The 16,599-nt window shown below is 41.4% G+C and overlaps 1 protein-coding gene across 4 annotated transcripts in view; it reads right to left on the reverse strand.

The window, feature by feature from the left end:
• Nucleotides 1-6,061: 6,061 nt before the first annotated feature.
• The window catches only part of LOC100705732 (cadherin-20), a 100,396-nt gene continuing 89,858 nt past the window's right edge, over nt 6,062-16,599 (reverse strand). For all 4 annotated transcript variants that reach the window (XM_005449102.4, XM_025910096.1, XM_019362996.2 and 1 more), the window contains 5 exons: nt 15,515-15,651; nt 12,923-13,044; nt 12,527-12,644; nt 10,374-10,625; nt 6,062-7,901 (listed from right to left, as the gene is read on the reverse strand). In XM_005449102.4, the coding sequence (XP_005449159.1) occupies nt 7,381-7,901; nt 10,374-10,625; nt 12,527-12,644; nt 12,923-13,044; nt 15,515-15,651 (1,150 nt within the window). In that variant the 3' untranslated portion in view covers nt 6,062-7,380. The remainder of the gene's footprint in view (nt 7,902-10,373; nt 10,626-12,526; nt 12,645-12,922; nt 13,045-15,514; nt 15,652-16,599) is intronic.

Genomic DNA, 16,599 nt, shown 5'->3' on the forward strand with positions numbered 1-16,599 from the left:
TGCACTTGTACATTTAATGGTGTAGCTTGTTAAAGGGCATACTCATCTCTTGCCCGGTGACAGTTGAGATTGATTCCAGACCCTCGTGACGCCATGTTGGATAAATGGTTAGGAAAATGGTCCATGGATGGCTTCATAGTCAAGTCCCCAATTCCCTTAATGGCTCCTTTAGCTACAAAGAAGTTGCACCGGTGATTATTTGTCTTACAATATTAATGAAAATGCATGTAAAAGCTGTGTTTCTTATAGCCTGCTACTCTCACTGGCTGTGGCCCAGTGCTTCTCTCGGGGTTACTTCAACAAGAGGAGCTCCTGAGATTTGGCATTATTTTCTGGCATTGCTATCGGCGACTCTGTAACAGCTCCCACAGTGTCTGGCTGCTCTAACCTAATGTTCCTAAAATCAGGACACAATTCGGGGTTTCGACTTAGTTCTAAGATGTAAGACACTAAAGCTTAAACCTTTCACTTTGAGCTGGTCTTAAAAAAGCTGCTCGTGTTATCAGACTGATGTTTCAATCAGTAATGGTTTTAGTCTAGCATCCAGCAAAAGACAAATTCTTATTTTAAAAATGTGTCTTTCAATGTAATGAGTGTTCAAAGTGGTGTTGTATGGCTAGACTTTCTAAAATTCAAAAATACTTACAAACATTCTCCAGTGGCCTGAAGCAGGCTTTGGGTTATTGAGGTAACTCAGTATTACTAAGGTGTTTCACTTCCTACCAAAGCTTACTTCTCCAGAGCAGGATGTCTTAAAAGATGAGGGGATATTGATTAGGAAAAAACCTTTTCTGGTCCATTGTTCCAACACTTGAATCCAAGTTCAGTGGAGAGGATTTGTAACTGGGAACTGTGGGATCACATTGCTACAAGGCTGTCAGATCCTTAAATAACTAAAGTGAGGGCAGTATCTTGTATGTGTGTGGGTGCTGGACTCCACTATGGTTTCCCCTGTCTCCAGTCTCCGATCCTGTTTGTGATTTTCATGGACAGGTTTCTTAAGCTGTAGCCAGGATGAGGAGGGTCTCTGCTTTGGGAACTTCAAATTAGCATCCCTGAACCTTCAGTTATCTCTGCTGGAAAACAGTGGCATGCTTCCTCTGGGTTGAGGGTGATATCTTGGGATCTTAGGTGGAGTATGTGGTAGACCAGTGAACTAAACTGCAGCACTAATGCAGGCATTGTACCAGACTGTCATGCTACAATGAGCGATGATCTGAAAGGTGAAATCCATCTACATTCCAACCCTCATCCATGGTTATGAGATCTGGGAGAATGACAGGAAGACTAAGCGGAACTTGTCTCCCTTCAGAGGTTTTGCAGGGATACTCAGCTCCGAGGAATCCCTGAAGTAGACCCAGAATGCGCTGGAGAAATTATATGTATGCATATATCATCTGACCTGTGAACACCTCAGGACCTCCCACAAGGAAGTAGAAAGTATTGCTGGGAGAAGAACGCCTGGAATTCTGTGCTTTAGTCTGCTGCCAATGTGGCTGGATAGATTTCTTGTTTGGCTTCAAATAGTCTAAACTTTATTGATATAGTAGCTTTTTTTCCAGTCTTAACTGACAAGTGCTTAAAGGTCACATATATTTAAACAGCACTTAATACTATTCTCCTCAAAGACATTCACACTGCAGCAGCTGTGTTGCTTTTCCTTATATTATGTTGTATTAAATGTTTGCTAGATGTTTCCAGTTGGTTAGCTGCTCCTGTGGCTACTTTTTCATGTAAACACACGGGTAGCTAGATTGATGAACGTTGGGGTAACGACCTTTATGCTCAGCCTGATTTCGGCTGATAGGAGAAATGAAGCTGGATAAAGATATCCTGAATATGTTGAAGTACGTTCACCCTATTTGGTGCAAGCCCCAGGCCAGCAGCAGGGTTTAGTTCACATCTACCTCACTGTATGCCATCATAGGGTGAGAAACATTTGGTTCCCTAAACCATGCTTATTTAACACGTGATTTAATCCTCCATGGTTCACCAGCAACATGCTGAATGTTAAAGTTAATGTAGCTGTCTATGTGAAGGGTGGGAGCAGGCCCTGCGGTAATGGCCAATAAACTCCAAAAACTTAATGTGAGAGAAACAGCTAGAAAAATAAAAGGTACGAGGAATCAGCAGGTTGTTGCTTGAAAGTAAAACTATGTGCAAGCATCCTCAGCTGAGTGTGAAGTTCCTCTAAACCTCTGAGACGGTGATGATGTGCCGCTCAGGAGCAAAACACCCTGACGGCAAAAGCTCATGTTCTGCTGCAGCTTAAAGAGATAAAGTGGAAATAACCCATCGCTGGGCTGAGGAAGGGAGACAAAGATGCAGAAAGAGGGGGAGAAAAAAAGGTAATGGAAAACATGTAGGGCTTTTGAGTGAAAGAAAGATTAAGAGTTGAACTTGTGGGAGAATAAAAGAGGTGGAGATGCAGAGATAAGGGGATCAGAGGGAGGCAGCCCGGCAGCGATTGGGTCTGTATATGTTTCGCTCTCTGACTCCACATGTCAAATGGGTTGGACCTGCTTTTCTCTCCAGGGGCCTGGAGTTTGCCTTTCTTTCCGCCCCTTAATTTCCAACAGAGCGGAGTGTGTGTCTCTGTGTATGTGTATATGCTGCGTTTTTTTTTCACTTGCAATAGGGGATGATTCAGTGGGTCTGCTGCAGTTTACCCTCGGCAGGATTAGAGCTGGAAGCCGTCTTATTATCTTCCACCGTTTGAGCTCCGTCGTCTGTTAGAAAGAGCAGTGGAGCTTAAGACAAATTACCCCCTCAGTGCCTTTCGGATGGCATGGCTTCAGCCTGGAAATGGCCTTGGGAGATGTTGGCAGTGGGGCAAATGGGAAGGAGGAGGCAGCCTGTGAATGGGAGAGGTTGGAGGGATTGTTAGTTTAATTTATGCTGCAGAACAGGGCAAAGTGTAGAGGAGGGCACTGAGGAGGAAAGAGACTGGAAGACATGAGTTTTATGTGCTGACAGATGTTTTTGACTGCAGATTTATGGAGCGTCCTTCGTGTCTTTGAAAATACATGCCAGAATTTACAAAGCCCTCTGAAAGATGTTATTGTTTTCTTAAATTCTTGAAGCCAGAGGTGATTGGATTTTGACAAGTTGTGTGGTAACGGAGTAGCTAGCTTTACTAGACAGTAAATTTATTACTTTATTTCTATATGTTTGCCACTTTTTCTCAAATAAAAAAAACAAAAGAGAAAATTTTGAATTTTTTTTCCTGTCAATTTGCCGCTCCTCAGGGAGTCCCTTAATAATCTGTTATTATTTTTGCCACGAATGGCTGTTTCTGTCATTAAATCTGAGGCTTGAGTAGCTTTGGTGTACTAGAGTTATAACCTCGATTTGATGTTGTTTACATTTTTTCACCCACTTTCAATGCTTGCTAATTATTTCTGTATGCGGCAGCTATTTAGCCACTACCTCAACGTCTGCTCTGCACTGTCGCGGTAGTTTAAAACACTGATTATGAAGCAGAGATATGATGCAAGATGGGGAAAGAACAAAAGATTTGGAAACCCTTTGTTGAGTGCTGAATGCTGAAACAAAGAGTGACAAATTAGAGAAAACCCCCGCTGTGTAATTGAAGCATTCTGCTCAGCGTGAAGAGGATATGAATTCATTCAAGTTTAAATTTAAATCCGAGAAATATTGCAGGCTCATCTGCCGTGCAATTTCACTGTTGAGTGCCACCCGGCAGGTAAGCCAGAGACACTGATTTCAGTTATTTCTGTTATTTGTTTTGACAACACAAATGGAAATTTTAAAGTAGTGGAAAATACCTTGAGGTGTAGATTATCACTTTCTCCTTTCCCTCAACGTCCACTTCTTGATTTCCCTTCATCTTCCTCCCTCCTCCTCTTCAGTTTTGCTTCTCCTTTCTCTTCATTTTGATTGACATTAGCAATTAAGTGGAGCCTCTTGTTTATAATTGATTGATTTCCCATTGGCAAATATTCCATTCGTTCATGTAAACGTTACAGTGAGAGCAATCAGATGGAACGATTTTTGAGGCTGGAGGCTCAGGTACAGCAGGCGGTGTGTGGGATGAGCTTTTAATCAGTGCCGAGCATTATCGCTGCAAAACAAAATAAGTCAAGCAAATTAAGCACTTTGAGAGAAACTGTAATGAAAAGTGAATCATCTGCAGCAACACTTTAGAGGACAATTTAGCATATGATTGCAACTTTAAATAGCTGCTTTATCTTTTCAGGGACTTACACTTCTGTCACACTTCGGGGGACTGCATAATGTTCCTCACCGCCCAAAGAAGCAGTTTATTATTCCAAATTACGCTGACAAAGATGCTCAGAGAGGAACTTTTTGTTGTCTTCCTCATTCCACTGTTATCGTCGCTTCACGGGGCATGTTTACAAAAAGATTGCTCCCTGCAAGTCTTGTTCTGACCACTGCCACAAGCGTATTTATGAGGTGGACTGGATTCATCCGTCTTCTCTCTTCTGCTTATCCTTATCATGGTCGTGGGGGTTGGAGCCTTTCTCAGCTACCATTGATCAAGAGACAGGGTACACCCTGGGCAGAGAGAACCGGACAGAACCCATGGAACCATAAGGAGAGCATGCAAACTAACATGCTAACTGCTGTGCCACCGTGCCGCCCGGGCTGGGTTCAATTCAGTTTTATTTAAACTGTGTCATCTCAAGGTATAGTGCAATTGAAAGGATGCAAAGATGTTGTAGAGGAGAAACCCACAGACCCAACATATGTGATAGAGGAAGGAGGCAGCCGTCTGCAGGTGGGTGGGCCTAACTATCTCAGATATTTAACCTATATCTGCAAAGATGCCGACAGAAAAACACAAGAAAAGAGCGGCTGGTCAGAAACCTTGCTTCCAATGTACTGCATGCCACTGCACTCCAGCATGATGTCACAGTTTAGAAAGTTTTCATTGGAAGTCTCATTTTTATACTCGAGAGTTTTCAGCATTCCACTAGATCTTTATACCAAACTTGACTGAAAGTGGACCTTCCTCCAAAGTTACCAACTGTTTGTTCAATCAAACAGTCACAGAGATCAACATCAGAGGGTTTGGGTAACTGGGCCTCAAACATTGGGCCCTTAAAATCCCTTAAAGTAGCCTGTCCTGCATGCCTGCTTTAGTTTTATTTAAGGGTGTCTCTGAAGTGGATTCTAGCTTTTTTGGCCGTAAAAATGTAGTGATTACAAATTAGAACAAAAATAGTTGTAGGGAAAAAAAGACTGATGTAGCAAAGATTTTTGCAATTCATTTCACAATAGTACACAGAAATATCGCTTAAATCCTAAATGACCCCACTCAGCCAAACAATGGTTTCAATCCAGAAACCAATAAATTGCTAGAAAATGGAGTTACGATTTTACAAGAAAAAAACTTTATGTCAAATTATGAGAGGAAAAAAAAGTGACTTTAAAGGAAGAGAAAAATATGTGAGGAAAAAAAATCGCAACTTTATGAGAAAAAAATCCTTCAAATTATGATAGAAAAATGTGGGAATTTTATAGTGATGGAAGCAAATGACAACAAGAAGAAAGCATCAAAGGCATTTGATGCAAAAACTGACAAATATACAAATACACAAGGAAAACATTGAAAATGTATGAGGATACTAGAAAAAAGAGAAGAGTGGCAATTTCCCAAGGAAGACGTATCTTTGTGAAAAAAGTGGGATATTTAGGAGAAAAAGACACCCCTCATTTGATACGTCCCCTTTTAAAAGCGCTAAGATGGTGATGTCAGATGTTCAGAATGGGACTTGACACACCAGTGAATGACATCATGGTGGATACTTCCACCTTTTTTTGGAGACCCATGAAAGATTAGCTGACATTTGTTTGTTCCACAGGTTTTCTTTTCAAATGTGCACATGGAAGAGTCCAGACCAGGACTTGCAGAGACGGCTGCAGGGACTAGACAGAACGTTCTGCCTTTAGTCATGCAACTCTTCATTTATTGGACTCTGCACTGCATAATGGGAGATTATGCAAGTCAGAATTACCTACTGAGCCTCAGTGCACAGAAACAAAGAAACATGAAGACCAGAAGGCAGGCAACACCCATTTTTGACTTTTTATTACCAAGAATACAAAAAATATCTACATTCACATACCACTTACTGTAGCATGACTCACAACATAGATTTCAAGTAAACTCCATCCAATTGAATTATCAAAATCTACCTCCACATCTCTCCCAGTTTGGAAAATCCTTTTGGTGTTTGTGTGTGATTTGCATTTTTTTTTTTTTCCTTCTTCTAAAATGTCTTTCATTTGTCCTTTTTACAGTTGGCACTTGATGCAGGTTCTCAATGTCTCTGTAGTCCACAGGATCGGAGGATTAAGCCACATTTGTGTGGGGACAGAAAAGCAACACGGTATCTCTAACAGGACAGATCAAGCCTCGTTGCCACCAGACTCCGGCTGGCACGGCGGTGGATCCAAAATGAAAGGCGACTCAGTCGGGCGTTTGTCCACGTGTAGTCCTTTCCGCTGTGCCGCATGTCTCAGATGAGATTTGAACATCCACTAAGACAAATCCAAGATTTTATTTAATTTTTTTATAAAATGCTTCCCTCTCATCCTAATGAATGGATACCTGCTTTATGTTTTGGAGTTACAATACAAAGAGCTTAAAAATGGTACAAAAACAATAATACAGTAAACATATCAACTCTGAAACCCCACACGGGACTACGACATCGCCATCTCCGCAGCACGTCATGTGACATTTAGAGATGCAGCTTCTCACACGGATTGAAAACAAAGGCAGTTACATCATGTATGTTACAACGTATGCATGATCTTTTGAAGATTTCCTCACATGGCAGAGGCTTAAAGTACAGTGTCGGCTTGAAGGACCCAAATAACTTAGCAGAACATATAAATAGAGCAAGTGGAACAAAGAAATAAATTAAAACCTGCCACGGATGAAACAAAAACACGACTGCAGCAACGACTCCTCGCTTTGATTCTTCAGGCCCAGAACGGTGGATCAGCTTTTTCAAAGTTAGTCCCGCTGTCTTGTTTTCATCTCTGGCATAAATTGCTCGGCGCCTTGAATCGAAGGGGCTCTGCCTGTGGCTGGGTCAGGCAGTTGAAGTTGGTGTGTGCTTTGAAGCCGTTCCTCAGCGTGGCCCCCAAGAGGCTGCCAAATCCGGCCTGCCTCTGAAGCCCGTCTCTGGGGTAGATTTAAAACCTGCTGCAGGCCTGCAAGGCTGTGGAGAATAGAGGCTTCGGCAGGAATTTGATTTCTAACAGTCATGGATGTGGCCATGAGCACATCTCAGCTTTGTTGTTGTCACTTCTTGGTTGTTTCTGTCTCTTTAAAAAAAAAAAAAAATTTATACGTCTGTTTGTAAAGGAAAAGGCCCCGTCGTCCTACCACAGTGGAGGACTGTTTGTCTCCAGCACGCCGTACATCTCAGCAAGTTTTTTAAAGCGAGGCCCCCAGTCATTCAGGTAGTCGTACTCATGGTCGGTGTTTGAGGTTCCAGATTGCAACGAGCTGAGGGACTCCGCGACAGAGCCTTCCCCCTCGTAAGCGTACGTCTGCAGGGAGTCGTAAGGCGGGGCGCACGGGTCCATGTCAGCTTCCAGGAGCTTCGCCAGCACGTATCCGTGAACATTGCTGTCCCCGCTGCCGCCGCCCATGACGCATGCCTGAGGGACGTATCGGGACAGGCTTTCGATCTCCGGCAGCATGTCCTGTCTCATCTTGCCCAGGTGGTGGTGCGCCTCACGAGGGTTCCACATGGCGGCGATGTCGAAGGCCTCGGTGTCTTCCTCGCCGCCCCCTTCATCGTCGTAGCGCACGATGTTCTCATGCACGTTCTCCTCCTCGTCACACAGATAGGGCTTCTTACGATGGGTCCGCAGGGAAAGCATGAGCAGGATCATCACTGTTATAAAGGGAAAAAAATAATGAGTATAGAGGCCATGAGGAATCAGTGCTTTAAGTAAATGCTGTGACACAACCTTCCTTTATACCTTCTATTGATGGTATATTTCACTGTTGCTAAACAAATTAACCCTTGGTGCTTATGCAAAGAGACACGGTTATTCATTTTTAAAATTCTTGGTCTTTTTATGTGTGCTTTATATAAAATGTAAAAAAAAGCCTCAACCTCTGCAGCTGAAATATGAAGCCAGCGGTTTCAAAATCTACAAACCAGAGCAACGACTGAAGTTATAGTGGCTACTCCCAGCTTTTATATACAGTCTATACAGAGGTTTTCAAACATAAGGCCCGGGGTCCAGAAAGGCTCCAATGGGGCCGCTAGATGGCTTTGGGATATTTTTATAATATAACTTTTATAATAAGGACTCAACTTACTTATTCACATCTATGAATAATTAACTAACTTTGGGAATAGTAACAAGTATAAAAACAGTACCAACTGATACAAAGCTCAAATAAAGATATTTTTAGAAAACACTATTTCATAACCCTTCAGCTCAAATGCATCAACAGTGTTCGGGAAGAAAAGCTTGTGCCATCAAAACCAGAATTACTGCATCTATGAGGAAAAAAAAATCACAAGAAGGCGAGCAAGGATGTTTTAAGAAAATTTACTGCCGCCTGACAGAGCAGCAGAGTGAGTCAACCTGCTGAGCCCTCCTACCCGCAGCTACAGGTCTGCAGGGAGAGATAAAGCGGGTCCGTATCATCCCCTGGGGAACTGAAAGTGTGATGCTACAGGGCAGCTGGTGCTAATGAATGCTAGACTTTCTGTGAGGGTGAGAAAAGAAATCCATATTTAATCCTGACAATGCTGATGTCACACTGGGAGATGCCTCCTTTTTTGCAAACAGACTTTTTAGCCTTTGGCTGTTGTGTTGTGTCACATCTCGGGTGATCTAAGATCTCTCGACAGGCTGCATATTTTGCGCACTTTGCTTTTTAAGTTCAGCTTCAAGGTTGATTACCTCCTTCAGAGGGGGTATCACAAATATTTAAAGTAGCACGCCGACTCGCTGAAAGGTCAGGGTGTAAAACAAAGTGCGGCAGTGATTTTAATCACGGCCCACTCCTACCCCTGAGGCTCGCCCTCAACTGGTTCTTTCACATCCTGCAACAGGAGATTAAAATGCGGTCTGACTTGGAAAATGTTTTCCAGCCACATATTCCAGCGGTTTACGGCAGCTGCGTGATGTCTTTCTGCATTTGTGCACTTCACGTTTGACCTGTCAATGAGGCAGGCGTCCAAAATGAGACAAACTGTGAAGATTTCGGTGCAGAAAAAGGTTCTCATCGTGCTGGGTTTCCAACATGACATTACCAGTTTGTGCAGAGCATGATTGGACAAATCAGGGACAACTGTTTCACCAATGTTTTTCTTTTGTATTTACTTTTTTAAAACAAAGATTGCAGGACTCAAGCATAAAACCACAAAATTGATCCAAAAGTAACATTTTGTAAATATTCACAAATATTAAATATGCCTAACCCTTATCCCTTTAAATCTCACTTGTTACACAGGACACTTCAGGGTAAGTATAGTGGAAGTTTTTACTACAAATTCTCAGCGCTTTGGTCCTTTAATTTCAGGTAGGCTTAGGTCATTAACTCGAAAACAGAGGCTGATGTTAACTATGACTTTTCTGAATAAAATCACACTACTGTCACACAGCTTGTCATATTTTCATATAAACACAGGTTCAAAAAGACAGCTGAATACAGAATTGCTTTATATAGCTTTAAGTTAAACACCCTACAACATACATCTGATGACTGTGGGGAGGAAGAACTCCCTATTAACAGGAAGAAACCACCAACGGATCCAGGCTCAAGGACAAATGTGACAAAACACAAGCTACAGGCATTCATTGTGACATATAAACATAAAGATAGCATAACTAAGCGATAGTTGCCTATGCAGGTTGTCTGCATTAGCTCTGTTGTTTAACTAACATGCTTTCTCAATGCTGTCCATGTCAACCCAGAGGATTCTTACTAAAGAGATTCTTATTCTACTTTTAGAAACTCTACAAGTAAGACTGTAAATGGAAATGGATAGTTTCTTCCATAAACCGTAAACCTGCCCCAGTATAAATGTCATGGAAGAGAAATTTCACTATAGATAATAAAATCTTGTTTTGTAGCAGGCTGTAAATGTGCTTAAAATTTGGCATTTTAACATGGAAGTCTAAGGGGATTGGTTCTTGTCTTATGGAGCTAGCCTCAAGTGGCCATTACAGGAACTGCAGTTTTTGGCACTGTCTTTATATGAAAACTCAAACGTTCATTCCTTTTAGTATGTAGCAATAATAAACCAAGTTGGGCAGCAGCACTTATGTATGTCACCTAAACTTAGGCTTTGTGAGCTTTTAGCTGACACGGTTATTTGCACATCATCGTAACAGCACCTCACCCAGCAAGACGAAAATGCAGGCCAGGATGGCGATCAGGGCCCCCCTGCTGAGGCTGGCGGGCAGGCTGTAGGCCTCAGCGTTGCATGACATGACGTTGCCCTCCTGGTCGCAGCTACACACACGGATAGTCAGCGTGCTGGTGCTACTCTGAACCGGCTGCTCACCGTCCGAGATGAAAATGGGCAAGTAGAAGACAGTCTGGTCTTGCTGTGACCAACCACCACGGCGTGTCAGGATCCACGCTGTGTTGTCTGGAAGCGAACAGAGAGGTCACAAAAAGATCAAGTTAGTGTTCAGAAATACAACAATAGGATGCTTAGCATGAGGTAGCTGATAGCAGCAGGGTTTCATGTATGTGCTGCGTTCAGGGTAACTGTGAACATGCGGAGGAGTCATGGGATGGTGGTGAGAATTAAAGATGAGCACAGCTGTGAACATGAAATGTCGACTGAAGCTACTAAATGCAGAAATATCACACCTATTACTCACAGAGGCTTATTTCAAGACACTGATCTTTACTGTCAACATATAGCAGGAAAAACGAGTTTTAATAGCCTCACATACATTTGATCATCTCCCATGGTTTCTACAGCTGGTACTGTAGTTAAAATTATGTATTAAAATATCCTTTAGTGCAATATTTCTGTCTAGCCTGAGGGGGAAAAAGTTAGCAAAATTATCTGATTATTCTAAATTACTATAAATATAATTCCTAGAAATGTCATCTCGCTACATGATGATCTGCTTTGCATTTCAGGCCCTTCCCCACGCTCCTAGAATGTAATTATAATGGAGAAACACCGAATCCGTCATTATATTTTTATTAAGTTAATGAAGATATTTGAGAAGAATAATCTTTAACAACATCAAGAGTATGAAGATTCATAAGAATGTGAATTGCGTGTTTTAATGAAAGGAATTAAACTCATATATAATCATGATAGGGAAAAAATACAGGACATAAAAAGTCCTTAGCAAGTTCTAAAATTTGATAAATACAAACTCAGATGAACTACAGCACATGACACTTCATATTTGCATAACTGATTTAGGATAAATGAAGCCAAAATGCAGAATGTGTGGTGAATACTAAGTATACCCAAAGAGGAAAGACATCATCAATGATCTTATAGAAGCAACTATCGCTGAACATTAGTCTGGAAAAGTTAAAGGGTCAATGAGAGGAATTCTGCATAAGTGGAAGTTGCCAGGAGTGGACATCCCAGCAAACTCAACCCAAGGTCAGACTGTGAAACTGCACAGAGAAATCTGTACAGGTGTCAGCTATATGTTAAAATTCTTGACAGTACAACTAGGAGAAGACTGAAGATGGTTTGTTTGCCAGGGTTGCCAGATATAGGCCTGTTCTCTCTAAAAAACAACATGGCAGCATGGCTTAGGTTTGCAAAGTTGCATCTGAACAAACCACAAGACTTCTGCATCAGTGTCCTCTGAACCGAAAAGACCAAAGTGGAGATGTTTGGCTATAATGCACAGCAAGTACCAATCACAGCATGTCAGCACTAACGCCCCATACCAACTGTCAGCACAGTGGTGAACGGGTGATGATTTGGGCTTGCTTTGCAGGCACAGGCCCTGGCCACCTTGCAGTAGTTGAGTTGTCCATGAACAGAGTATCTGCCTCCACTGCCAAGTATTCTAGAGCCAGTTGTGAGGCCACATGTCTGGCAGCTTCATCAAAACTGAATCATGCAACAGGACAATGATCCCAAGCATAGCAGCTACTCTACAACAGAATGGCTGAAAAAAGAAGCGGTATCTTAGTGTAGTTTTTGTTAAAAAAAAAAAACACAGGCTGCAGTTCATTTGAGGTTGTATTTGAATAATAATTTTAAAAGTTTGACTTGCAAAGGACCAGATGATTTTTAATTATGTCCTGATTCTTAAGACCTTAGAACTGAAGGAAGCTGTACTTGCTTTTTACCACGACTGCACTAAAAAGTAAAAACCATGAATATTTACTGCTGAGCTGCATAAGAACCCGTCCATACTGCATATTTTACACTGTGGATGCTGCCCTTCCATAGATAAGGAGAAACAGCGATCTTATTTTACTGGTCCGACCCACTAGAAATCAAATTAGCCTGCATGGAAACTCATGCATGACACAGAACCGTGACTGGATGTGTACCTTGGTTATCCTTCAGGGTGAAGTTAGGGTTGTTGACGGCCTCTGGAGCCAAGCTGTAGTAGAAGTGCTGCCCACCAAGCGGCTCGTCTGGATCTACTGCTGTCACGGTCTGGATCAGCTGGATTACAGACATGAAAGTCATATTTAAAATCTGCTAATGGATTATTTCACTTTCAGCAAGAAATGGTAGAAGTAATAGTCAAACAGATGTTATGCAGTGGAGCAAAATGTGTTTTTCTCTGGCATTTTGGTGGAGTACAGGTAAGGGTGGTATAAAATGTGTCTCAGATTTTACTCTAAGAACACCACAATATAAAATATACAAGTATTTTATCATCACTAATGACTTACAGGTACTTTTTTCAAACACTGTGATGCAAACTGGTGTATCTGTACCTGCCCTGCTTTGGCATTTTCACACACATACGCCTCCAGGTAGTGCATCAGCGAAGGAGGATTATCATTCACATCCAGGACCCTCACAGCCACCGACACGCTTGCGATCTGCGTGGGGTTATCTGCAGGAAAACGCAAACTGGTCAGAGGCTGATGGACGGAGATAAATGACTCTGACAAATCCTAAGGTGCAGCATGTTTGCTGTAAAAGATTAACGGAGGAGCTCAGCAGGATCCTCACAGATTACAGTCCTGTTATTCCCCATTACAGCCTGTCATTTGCATACCCTAACCAGCTGTGTAATAAGCTGTGAAAACACAATTAGTGCAAAGTAACTACTTTCTCGGGTTTCATCACATGATCCATCCATCAGAGGTGTGACTTTGGCGCTCGAGGTCGAAGCTCCGTGTGGTCTTACTGTGCTTTAATATTCAGCGCAGTGAGCGTGCTCCAACTTTGCTGAAGTTGAAGAATTAGTAAATTAATAATCTATGAATTAGTTTAATTCAAATTGAACTACACTGTGTAACAAATTAAAGTTCTGACACAATCTCCAAATCAATTATGACTTTTGGTAGCAAAATGTTGACTCTATCCTAAACACATTGTCAAAATTCTTAAAAATGTTTTCACTTAATGCTTTCAGTTCTCACATAATCACCTTTTTTATCTAAAATTAAAGGTTTCTATGAAACTACAAGATGTTTTATCTAAACAAAATATAACGTTGTATCATTTTCACCTAAATTTACTTTTAATGTAAAGGAATTTACTTTGGCTTGTCTCACTTTATTCTTACTTAAAGTTGCATTCATTTGTCTTGTAAATTTGCAACTTAAAAAAATCCGTTTTCATGAAGTTGTGTTCTTTTCATGCTTTTAGTGTTATTTGTTTTTTAGTTATTTCCTGTTTTACTGTAATTGTCTCTCGTGACTTGCTTTAGTTTTACTTTCTTTTCTTGTTTCCTGTTTTGTGATTCTCTCCATCACTTACTTTTACCTGAGTGGGGTTCTTCATAAGTAACCATAACCAGTAAAAAAAACAAAAACTCATGAGGTGTGACTCTATTCTTACTTGCAAACTGTAAAACGTACCTATGAGTATTGTTGAAAATTAAAATAACTGCAGTTAGAATGATACTTTCACATGTAGATTTTTTTCTGCAAGCTAAAACTAACAAACTAACCTGATTAATTTCAAAGCTTGTTAGTATTTTATAAATATAATAATATTTAGGGACCAGTAACACTTTGATCTGCTGGCCTAAGGGGCCAGTACGGGGTGTCCTGTCCCTCATCTGTCTCTCAGCCCCAATAAGTCCTCTGTCTATGAATAGTCCAGACCGCCTGTTTCACTTTGTCAGAGAATCTGTTTTGTATGTTTGTTTGTAACTTCTTTCCATCACTAAAAAAAATCAAATTAAATCAGTGAAAATTTCAGGTTCTTGGCAATGGGATGTTTTTCCTTTTAGTGGCAGACAAACAAACCTATGCTCTAACAAAGCCAAAAGAAGTTGGGACAATTTATAAACAGGGCCTTAGTAGCTTAAACTTCTGACAAAATAACTTGAAATTTTGAGTTTTTAAGTCTTAATTTTGCAATAACAATGCCAACTTTTGACTTATGCATATCAAGACATTTTTATTTTTCAAGTGGCAGGAACAAACATCCACAGTACCTCTGTCTACTTTCTTGCAGCCTGTGCACATTTCTGTTAGTATCTGACTGCCTTTTGTGTTTGATTTAGGACTTTTATCATTTTTTGGACTTCTTTGCATGAGCCAAATACATTTTCAATTTCATTTAATGCCTCGTTAGTTTTGGTCATGAATTTACAGCAACATCAAAAAGCTACTCATGTTTAAAGTATGAAGTGAAAATAAGAACTGTGAAGTAGAGAGAAAGTTTTTTATCGTCAGCTTTGTTTTGTTCCGGTTCATTTTAATTCTTTCCCTCTTCCTTTCTGTGCCCTTTCCTTCTCCGTCACATCTTTAATTAGCCACCATGCGGGAAGTTCTTTAATTAGTCATTAATTCAATTACCATCTCCTTTAAGGTGTGTCTACCAAACAAAGGCACAAACAGATAAACAAAGCACAGGGAGGAGGGATGAAGGTGACTTTCGGGGCTACCAGCTGTGTGCGGCTCTGCGGGGCATCTCCTGCTCAGCGTTACATAACTCTGCAAGAGCTGTTCTCCAAAAACCACTCAGTCTGCGTTCATTCAAGTTTACTCCATCCACCCGTTTCTTTGTGTTTTCTGCATAAAGCCACTGAATGAATCTCACAGATTTCTGCTGTTAAGTCCTTAAATTCAAACTAGCAGTTATTTAAATTTGAGCTGCAGTTTTACAGGTTATGAAAACTGTATGCATGATTGATTTCTATATTACTATATCTACATATATCTATATTTTTTAAATGTTAGCACTAATCTGTGTCACGTAGTGCTTCCATACCACCTATGGATGCACATGCTGTTCAAAAACTACTTGTGGTTACCTCAGTCTTTATATAGAGACTACACTGTAATGGCATAAAAGCAGCAAAAAAAGCCAGATGTGTCTTTATTTGCATGTTTATAAAGACGTACTCATCTCCATGGCGAGGATGGTGATGTTGTGCCAGCCGACTTCCTCTCGGTCTAGCGAGCGCACCGTCATCAGTGACCCGGAGGTGATTTCGATGTAGAAGTACTTGTCGGGGTCACTGGATCTGTCGATGGAGTACCTGGTGACACAAGATGATGACATAATGACAACGATAAATAAAATGCACCTTTGTGTAAGTTTGAGGGGTTCATAGGGTAACACATGCACACACATAACCCAGCGCGTGATCCACGCGTGGATGTGTGTGATAAGATGTCAGGCTGGAAACTCCTGAGGAAACTCTGAGAAGAGGCTCCAGATAAGACTTAATCAGAGTATCTGCCTCCTCTGCCAAACCGTTGCCGGGGACATGCAGACCTGCAGAGTGCCGCCCTGGCTCGTTTCCTGCCACCGTGGGCCGTTTTCCAGAAATGCTCTTTTGAGAGCGACAACAACAACTGGCCACACTCACACACACAGGAGGAGAGGGATGAAGAGCGCATCAACTTCCAGGCCGTGGAGCAGAAACCAGTTTATTCACACAGAGATGGAGCTCACCTGTCACTGCCATGCTCTTCTCTCACCTGGAAGAACCGTTAATGTGTGTTTCAACCAGGAAACAAGCATATGTGTGTAAATCTGTGATCTGATCTGAGGATAACTTGCATGTTGTTGCACTTTCATTTTTTCCTTATGTTTGGAAAAAATGAAAGTCCAAAGTAAACTGTATTCTGTTAAATTCCTTAAAGGAACGTTAAAATGATGGTAGAACAGAGCGTCAGTGACGTCAGATTTTCTTCTGCGGTTATATTGGACCAGTGAATACTAGACAGCACTTATTGAGCAGAAAATCTCTCATATGCTGAGGCAAGACTAGCATGCAGAGATGATCAATAATAGCTTATGAAAAACCCACTTTTGTGCTATTTTGAACTTTTATAATTTGATCTGAGAGCAATGCATTCACGCAGATATAACACATCTCCTCCTTCACTGCATCCACGAACCTCCTCCGAGGCCTCCTTCTTTTCCTCCTGTCTGGCAGCTCCATCTTCAACATCCTCCAAATAAAAGTTTTGGCATCTTC

Source organism: Oreochromis niloticus, linkage group LG9, assembly GCF_001858045.2.
Source record: "Oreochromis niloticus isolate F11D_XX linkage group LG9, O_niloticus_UMD_NMBU, whole genome shotgun sequence".
In the NCBI taxonomy this organism is placed as follows: domain Eukaryota; kingdom Metazoa; phylum Chordata; class Actinopteri; order Cichliformes; family Cichlidae; genus Oreochromis; species Oreochromis niloticus.